General features: G+C 44.7%; 1 protein-coding gene across 1 annotated transcript; it reads right to left on the minus strand.

The window, feature by feature from the left end:
* Positions 1-4073: 4073 nt before the first annotated feature.
* LOC115268481 (heat shock protein 83-like) lies at positions 4074-8510 on the minus strand. The gene is made up of 2 exons (XM_029876494.2): positions 8299-8510; positions 4074-6566 (listed from the first exon to the last, which is right to left on the minus strand). The coding sequence occupies exon 2, from the start codon at positions 6564-6566 to the stop codon at positions 4413-4415; it is 2154 nt and encodes a 717-aa protein (XP_029732354.1). The 5' UTR covers positions 8299-8510; the 3' UTR covers positions 4074-4412.
* Positions 8511-9734: the final 1224 nt, after the last annotated feature.

A 9734-nucleotide genomic window follows, 5' to 3' on the forward strand; every position in this document is an offset into this window, starting at 1 on the left:
CCTAATGAAGGGCATATCAAGGTATGGTAGTATTTAAGATAAATACCTTGATATGTTATTCACTTGTTATTTTCTTCTGCTCGGGTTATGCTTCTAAAATTACTGCTAACAATTTGGGTGCGGCTGGTTGAGCCCTCACTCTTCTCATTGCGATTGAAATTTGAATAGAAAATTTATATTTTCTGCATTTTTATCGTAGGAAGGTCTAATTTTACATGAATCGTGTTACTAATAAAATATAGCCCAAAGTGTGCTGAAATAAACATTGAGTTGATCTGTGTCAACTGAGAGGTCTGATATTTTTCTGCTCTGTTTTACTGTTGAACATAACATCGGAATACCACCAATAATTTTTTAAATCGATGATGGCTTTGTTAAAATTGTTGCTTTTCTATGTAAAGTGTTTTCAGGATTCAGGAATATTTTGGCTAACGTCGACGAAACGTTCATGAGTACATATTCGACGAGATTAATCCACCACTAGGTGGATTAATCTGGTTTTTTTTTTGTTTTTTTTAGTATGTATTTTAACTAAAAGCTAATTCTACATTCATCACTTTGACCTGTTGTTCAATCGAAAAGTGATAATTGAACAAATAAATCATAAATCCGTTTATACAGCTTACTGTTAAACCATTATTGAACGCTCCCACAATAGCTGAAGTATTTAACATCAAAAGCGTTTGTTCAACTTATGTACACCACAATAATCAGCTACCGGAAACTGTGGAACATAAGCTATTTAATGCGTAGAAAAAGTTCTTCAGTTTATATTAAAGCTAGTATGGGCAAATCGAACAAACGAAAATTCTTGTACCGACTTTTCGAACCCTCTAAACAGAATACCCTTTTCGAATAAGTGTAATCAGTTCCTTCCCTTCAATTCCGCCCTATGTTGCTTATCCTTTGACAGATACGCGTATTTCGACTACCACTTGTAATCTTCCTCAGTGTCAGTTATCCACTTCCACTGGCGCCATGGGGAAGTTACATTCCACCTGACACAGGTCCTTACAGGTCATGGTTGCTTCCGACAGTATCTACACCGTTTCGGGCATGCGGATTCTCCCGAATGCCCAGTGTGCAATGGTTTAGAGCACGGGTTCCCAACCGGTGGTCCGCGGCCCCCTAGGGGGCCGTGAAGGCAGTTCAGGGGGGCCGCGATGTTACCAAACCAATTGTTAATTTTTTTCTATGTTGTGCAAATTATACCAATTTTTAATTTTGTATACCGCCACCCCCAGAAGCCACAATTTGAGGAACAAATTTTCAGTATAAAACGCTTTCAGAAGAAAAAAATTTTCGGCTGCGCCGCTATTTTTCAACTACGACTAAAACTGAATGTACATTATTGTTTACGAAATGTGAGTGTCGAATAAAAAAAACGTATTAAATATTGATCGTCGAAAATCCCTCCCACAGTAAGTTTCTGGCTAGGTCACTGTGCCCAAAAAACTTGGTTTCGTTCATTTAATTCATATTTTGTCTAAAAAATTTCATTGGGCCGCAGATGTTTTGACAATTTTTAAAGGGGGCCGCCACACCAAAAAGGTTGGAAACCCCTGGTTTAGAGGAAACGGCGGAACACGTTTTGTTCGTGTGCCCGCGTTTTCGCACAATGCGTGACCGCATGCTTGCCACATGCGGGGAGGACACAACTCCGGACAACTTAGTCCAGAGAATGTGTAGGGATGAGATTAGCTGGAATGCCGTTTCAACGGCTATCACCCATATCGTCTGGGAGCTACAGAGGAGGTGGCGCGTGGACTCGGAGAATGGCTAGTCCAGATGCAGTACAAGAGGTGGTCCAGGGGTTCGAAGTCGGCTTCGTAGGTCATACCGGTGCCCTGCGGTCGAGATCGACCCTTACAGCGATTAAGTGGCCGCGGAGAGGAAGTCCCGGTAGCGGTGCTGTCGTGGCGTCGGTCTACTGGGTTGGATCCGAGCCCGCGGTTGGAAAGGGGTCCCCGGCAAGGGTCGGGGTAGGTGAGATCCTGCTGTCTGCAACCTACGGGTGCATCTGATAGGGCCTGAAGGGTAGTGATACCCTTCCTTACGGGCAGGTCAGATCGGGTTGCACGTGGGCATCAGTTCTTGATGTCCGCTCAGCAGTAGGGCGCGGGCGGGGTTGACCCTGCCCGCCTTCCGAGGACAAAGGGAGTGGCGAGGACCACTCGGGAAACTGGCTAAGCGCCAGCACGCTACCGTGATGGACTCTCCAGAGCGAGTCATCGATGTTCGTTGCTGCTAGGCTACGGCAGCTAACCTTGAGGGTGCGATATGCACTAGTCCCTCTCTGAAGCAATACCTTCTTGGTGGTTCCGGAGAGACGTAGGGTTTGGCGACCATAGGAATGTGTTTTAGTGGGTCGAGGAGAGAGTAGTCCTGGCTTCTACTGGCGTTGTAGAAGACGGCCTTAACCCCACACTACCCTAACCTTCCTGTTAGGGTGTCTGATAAGCAGATTTATCCCCCTATGGTTTAGAAGGAAAAAAAAAAGACATCACCTCAATTCGTCGAGCTGAGTTGATTGGTATATGTGACATGACCCTCCGGGCCTTCTATCAAAAAGTCGTTTTTGGAGTGAACATATAGCCTTTCCAGTACACTTAGTGTACGAGAAAGGCAAAAAGACAAAACTAATATTATGTTTCCAGTTCAAAACCGAATTAGCGACATTTTTTCTTTTACTTGCGCTGCTTTTGTCTTGCGTTAAACACAATGTCGGAAGTGGGGCGCTGTATTCTACACCTGGTATTCTATACAGCGCCCCACTTCCGACATAGTGTATAACGCAAGGCAAAAGCAGCGGAAGTAAAAGAAAAAATGTCGCTAATTCGGTTTTGAACTGGAAACACAATAATCAAAGTCAGTCTTTGTACAAAGGTGAATTTGTCAACAGACCTATGTTACGTACTAGACATTGTATTGTCTCCAGCTTGATTTTTAACTATTTTCAATATCAACTCAGGACTTTGAAAATAGTGACTTTTTAACAGAAAAAGTGACTTTAATTGTAAAGTCTTGAAAATAGTGGCTTTATAGTGACTGACACGAAAATAGTGACCAAGTCACTAAATAGTGACTCGCTACCAGGCCTGCTTGTATGATTCATTACATTGGCCATTGGTAACCGCCAACACCATCATAGCAGACAGGGTCGTTCAATTTCGAAAGGAAAACATGACGTACGACAGCTGTAGCAAATCGTTTCCCATACGAACGGGCTGCTGTGATGCTTCATCTTTCACCCAGCAACACACTCGTTCGCTGCTGCTAAGTGTGTATGAAACATGAAATGATACACTTGGATTTTCGTTTCATTTATGCGTCATTGAAATACTTCAACATGCTAAAAACACTATTTAAACCGGATTTTTCAATAGTGGTGCATGCCAATAGAATGATAATTATGTTTTATGAAAGAGGATAACAAATTCGACCACTTAAATCCAATTAATCGGCGCCCGTAACCATTGAGAGACTAGCGCGCATCAGTGAGACACTTATGCTCTGCCGGGTGAAGCACAAGCAATAGGGCACTGCATGAAATTATCTCTTTCTCTTTCACTCTTACAGAAATTTTGTAAACAACAAGGCCAAGAAACGTCAAAATCCCATACAAAATCAAAACAGTGCTGTGCCCTATGCGAACGGGTGGGAGACTACCGAGTGCTACGATGAGCGAAAAGTTTTGATAAACGAAACGAGTGATTAGAAAAATGTATGAAACGGTTGAAGTGACTCATTTAAATGTTGCATGCAAGTGTATCATTGGAACGAAAGTGTACGCCCCTGATAGCAAATAAAGGATAGTATCGCAGTTGAAATCACCAAGCTGGGTTCAGAAAAGTTGGCCACATGTCTGCACCTATAATATAGGATAACCAGCAACAGGAGTGAAATGAGTGAATCTGCCCCATCCACAAGAAAGGCGTTTATTTGGAAAGTAAGAACTTCCGAGCAATCGAATGCCGCCTACGAAATGCTGTGGTACGATTTTGAGAACAAAATAAATTTCGTGAACCGTTTCGGATATGATTCGATTGAATATGTTCAACACAAAAAAATCCGCTATGTTCTGACCATTATCATTTTTATTGTTTCCGATGTAGAGTTAGGTTTTGAACAGGTTAAATACACGTAAGTACGATTTACAAACTACATTTACAATGTAATGCAAGTTATCATTAGATTAGCTTAGGAACCCTCTTGTCAAAAGAGAAAGCTTCTTCAATGGTTTAGGCGTCTAGATTGTGTAAACGTTTCAATTAAAAGCTTTTGATCCAATGCAATCATCTCTCCCGCTCTTCATCAGACCGTTAAAACACGGCAAAAACCAAACACGCGGCAGTCAGTCTCTTTCAACAAAAGCGTTGCGTGTGTTACACTTTGTTACACGATCGAACGGTTTAATCGACTTCCTCCATGTGGGAGGCATCCTCGGCGTCGTCCACTAGTGGTGGAGCATCACCACCGGCGGCCGGAGCGGATTCCTCGGTGCTGACAGGCTCGTCCTCATCGATTCCGAGACCCAGCTTGACCATACGGTAGATGCGGGACGCGTGCACTCCGGGTTCATCCAGGGAGAAACCGGACGAGAGCAGGGCAGTCTCAAACAACAGGATGACCAGATCCTTGACGGCCTTGTCGTTCTTGTCGGCTTCAGCACGTTGCCTCAGGGTTTCAATGATCGCGTGATCCGGGTTGATTTCCATGTGCTTCTTGCCGGCCATGTAGCCCATGGCGGAGGAATCGCGCAGAGCCTGAGCCTTCATGATACGCTCCATGTTGGCGGACCAGCCGTACTGGGAGGTAACGATACAGCATGGGGAATCGACCAGACGGTTCGAAACGACGACCTTCTCGACCTTGTTGTCCAGGACGGACTTCATGACCTTGCACAGGTTCTCGAACTTGGCCTTGTCCTCTTCGCGCTTCTTCTTCTCTTCCTCGTCTTCTGGCAGTTCCAGGCCTTCCTTGGTGACGGACACCAGCTGCTTGCCCTGGTATTCCTTGAGCTGCTGGATGACGTACTCGTCGATGGCCTCAGTCATGTAGATGACCTCGAATCCGCGCTTCTTGACGCGCTCGACGAAGGCAGAGTTCTTGACCTGCTCGACGCTCTCGCCGGTGATGAAATAGATGTGCTTCTGGTTCTCCTTCATGCGGCCAACGTAATCGCCCAGGGAGCAGTACTCGTCTCCGGAGGCGGATGTGTTGAAGCGCAGGAGATCGGCCAACTTCTGACGGTTGGAGGTGTCTTCGTGGATGCCGAGCTTCAGGTTCTTGCTGAACTGGTCGTAGAACTTCTTGTAGGTCTCTTTGTCTTCGGCGAGTTCCTCGAACAGTTCCAGGCACTTCTTGACCAGATTCTTGCGGATGACCTTGAGGATCTTGTTCTGCTGCAGCATTTCACGGGAGATGTTCAGTGGCAAGTCCTCGGAGTCGACGACACCCTTGATGAAGTTCAGGTAGTCGGGGATCAATTCCTCGCAGTTGTCCATGATGAAGACGCGACGGACGTACAGCTTGATGTTGTTCTTCTTCTTCTTGTTTTCGAAGAGATCGAACGGCATACGACGGGGAACGAAGAGCAGCGCACGGAAGTCCAGCTGACCTTCGACGGAGAAGTGCTTGACGGCCAGGTGATCTTCCCAGTCGTTGGTCAGGGATTTGTAGAACTCGCCGTACTCTTCCTGGGAGATATCGTCGGCGTTGCGGGTCCAGATGGGCTTGGTCTTGTTCAGTTCCTCATCTTCGGTGTACTTGACCTTGACGGTCTTCTTCTTCTTGTCCTTCTTCTCTTCGTCGTCCTCGACGTCTTCAATCTTGGGCTCGTCCTCCTTCTTGTCCTCTTCCTTCTTTTCCTCATCCTTCTCATCGGCCTCGTCGTCGCTGACCTCTTTCTCGCGTTCCTTTTCAACCAGAAGCTTGATCGGGTATCCGATAAACTGCGAGTGCTTGTTCACGATAGCCTTGATCTTGCTCTCCTCCAGGTATTCGAGCTGATCTTCCTTGATGTGTAGGACGATCTTGGTACCGCGGCCGAGGGGCTCTCCAGTGTCCTGGCGGACGGTGAATGAGCCTCCAGCGGACGATTCCCACACGTACTGCTCATCGTCGTTGCTCTTGGAAGTGACGATGACCTTATCGGCCACCAGATAGGACGAGTAGAAACCCACACCGAACTGACCGATCATGCTGATATCAGCTCCGGCCTGCAGGGCTTCCATGAACGCCTTCGTTCCGGACTTGGCGATCGTTCCCAGGTTGTTGACCAGATCGGCCTTGGTCATACCGATACCAGTGTCGATGATGGTCAGCGTTCCGGCTTCCTTGTTCGGGATCAGCTTGATGTACAGCTCCTTGCCGCTGTCCAATTTTGAGGGATCGGTCAGCGACTCGTAGCGGATCTTGTCCAGGGCATCGGACGAGTTGGAGATCAACTCCCGAAGGAAGATTTCCTTGTTCGAGTAGAAGGTGTTGATGATCAGCGACATCAGCTGAGCGATCTCAGCCTGGAACGCGAAGGTTTCCACATCGGCGGCGGCGGCTTCCGGCATCTGGAATGGAAGGAGAACAAAGCAAATTATTGAGCTAGTGTGCATCGAGATGGGCAAAACTGGTAATGTCCACTATTGGCAAAAATGTACTATTGGTAACGTTTCCGCGCGATACAATGCCAAACACATTGACTTGTTGCATACAAAAATTTTAAATAATTTGTTTCCATGAAGTTACCTCTGAGAGGTTTATTTGTTTATTTGTTGTGTGTGCATCAACAGGCAGCAACCTGCCCCAATGATGTTTGGTGTTAAAATCATATACATAATACAAAGAGAAATATGCTAGCAAACGAAACAAAAGACATGTCAAAAGGTAAAATACAAGCTTAAATTCTAACACAGTCGTAGTCAATAGTTTCTACTGTTAAAAAACGAAGAGAATCTCCGGCGAAGAGTTTCCCGGGCCAGATGGAAATCGAAGATTGATGCGACTCTGTTGAAAATCCGTTGCAACCCGTGGATAGCGCCGTGCATCGCATAATTAGATCTTCGTAGAGGCAATCTTAGTGGAATGCTATTGCGAAGTGCACGCGGCTGAACGTTCAAATTTATTTGTTCCAGGATTGCCCCACAGTCTATACGTCCTTGTAGCGTGTCTGCAATCATCAGTGCTCTGGTCGTTTCTCTACGGTTACGGAGTAACTCGAGATCGATTAAACGACAGCGGTTTTCGTAGCTCGGTAAACGAATCGGATCCCTCCAAGGCAATTTTCGAAGCGCGAAACGGAGAAAGCGACGTTGGACAGATTCAATTCTTTCGGAACCGTTGCAGTAAGCCGGGCTCCAGACTGCAGAACAGTATTCAAGAATGGAGCGCACTAGGGAGCAGTAAAGAGACTTCAGGCAATGGATGTCGGAAAAATTCTTCGCTACTCTGAAGATAAAATTCTGAAGATATATACAGGGTGTTAGGTTCCTGAGTGCAAACTTTTTAAAGGGTGATAGAGGACCATAAATGTTTTTTTTTTCTTGTATTTACGACACTTTACACCAAGGGGTGCATTCGTGTCAGTATTTGCATTGAAAAAAAATGTTCTACGCATATGGTAAAATCTCAACCGTTACGTAGTTATTGATCATCCCATGTTTTAGACTCTTAATGCCTTAACTGGCTATAACTTGAAAATGATCAAACTTTTCGCAATTTTTTTACCCTTATTCGAAAGATTATTGAATTTTCTATCAAATGGCATCTTTGAATCAATTGGTTTAACTAAATGAGTTTTCTAAAGCAAATAGCTCAAAAGTAGTGTGTTTTCATTTGTTTTTGTAAATTATCTTTGAAAAATGCGTAATAATTTGAAATTCTTCCTTAGGCAAAGTTATGGCCCCTGTTTTACTCTACAATTCGTTCTTTGACATCAAACTTGTATCTCTTATCGTTTTCTTGCAATTTCGATTTAATAAATAAATTCGACATAATAAATTATCGTTATCAGTAGGGTCGACGGGGTTCAAAGCAACACTACTTCACGGTTCATTAGAAAAAAAAAATCGTTAGATAATAAATTTTATTAGCACGTGCCAGTGTCTACGAGTTATACACTATGATCTCTCATTTTAAAGAATCTAGCTCGAACGATTCTTTAATAACCGTAATTTAGGTACAGAAAACACCGACCGAATTATTCATTCAGGCAAAACGTGCTTTCCACATTTTGCGCAGCGGGTTGTTCCCTATGGAACCCAATGCAGACACAGACGGCCCCATAGAATAGCGTGTACTCACCTTGACTCTGTTCGGTTGTTGCTTTCCGGATCTAGAAATACAACAAAAACCACCAACGACTATCTGACCACGGTCGGAACACTTTCTAGAAGAATACCCCTGTTGTGTTCCGGAGAAAATTCAGGAATTTTCTACTGCTGGACACTAGTCTTCACTGCACTGCACTGAGCGTCTGGACGCACGGACACGCGTCTGGAACAGTCAACCGGTTTTCACAGAATGAAGATGATGCGGGAAATTTAAAAAACCGCTACAGCGAGCGCGATCCACCCTCCGACGGCGACGAGTGTTGGTCGGCTTTGCTCGGGTGAACCGATTCGGTTCGTGAAATTTTCCCCTTCGTGCCGGAGGGAAGCCGGCGTCTCGTCAGAAACGTAAATGTGTGAGTGAACGCGCACGTACTTTTGTGTCGGGAGGGTTTGGATCGTCAGGTCGAAACAGGCAAATGAGCCAAACAGCAAAGTTTATTTAAATTCAAAATTGAATTCAATTATTTTTTGTGGAGTTTTCCGAAAAAAAAATCTCACGACACCTTGTACAGCCGTGTGCGACATAGGGTATCGCGCCATGTTAATTCGCGACGATTAATTTGCGATCGGATGCGAACCAATGACAGAGAGAAGAAACGAAAATAAACAACTAGCCGAGCAACTAGCCAATAAGCACATAATTTACGACCCACAAACAGAAGAAGGCAACTCATACCACGCGAAGGAACATACTAGAACCTTACCGATCCCTTCCCCTACAGCACAAAAACAGATGGTAACATTAGCATAAGAAAGTAAAGGCGCACCGCCCCATCAACTCAGGGTGTGAACCATTTCGCTTGTTCGTTTAACTTTTAGTTAAAATTTGACACTTGGATAGTTATTTGCCATCGAAAAGTTAAAAAATAACCACGACGGTGGCCCATTTGAAATTTGACAGAGGAGTAGTTATTTGGAACAAAATACAGTACGCAGCCAAATCATTGCGAATAAAAAATAACCATCAAACTGTCAAGACTAACCCTGCTCGCGAGTAGGGTTATTTTCAAAATAACTATCGAAGTGTCAAATTTTAACTAAAAGTTAAACGAACAAGCGAAATGGTTCACACCCTCAGAAGACGCAGGGAAATGCCATAAGAACAAAGATCGTTAACAATTTTCCCTTCCATATCAACCACGTAGGACCAAACCGTCATAAGCATGAAGCGCAGACCCTTGCTGAGCCTGACGCATTCGAGTGGTACGCGCACAGTATACATAACGAAGAGAAAGGGAAAGCATTGATTTAATGGTAAGGCGCAATACGAACTAATGCTTCCCTTTAAAACAAATATGTCCCTGCGTCAACCCACGCATAGAAAGTAATCATCCCACGCAACGAAAGAAACAAAGTAATTAAGCCCGAAATTTATCACCTATGCACTCAGAGACATACTCTACGAGA

Source organism: Aedes albopictus, chromosome 2, assembly GCF_035046485.1.
Source record: "Aedes albopictus strain Foshan chromosome 2, AalbF5, whole genome shotgun sequence".
NCBI classification, from domain to species: Eukaryota; Metazoa; Arthropoda; class Insecta; order Diptera; family Culicidae; genus Aedes; species Aedes albopictus.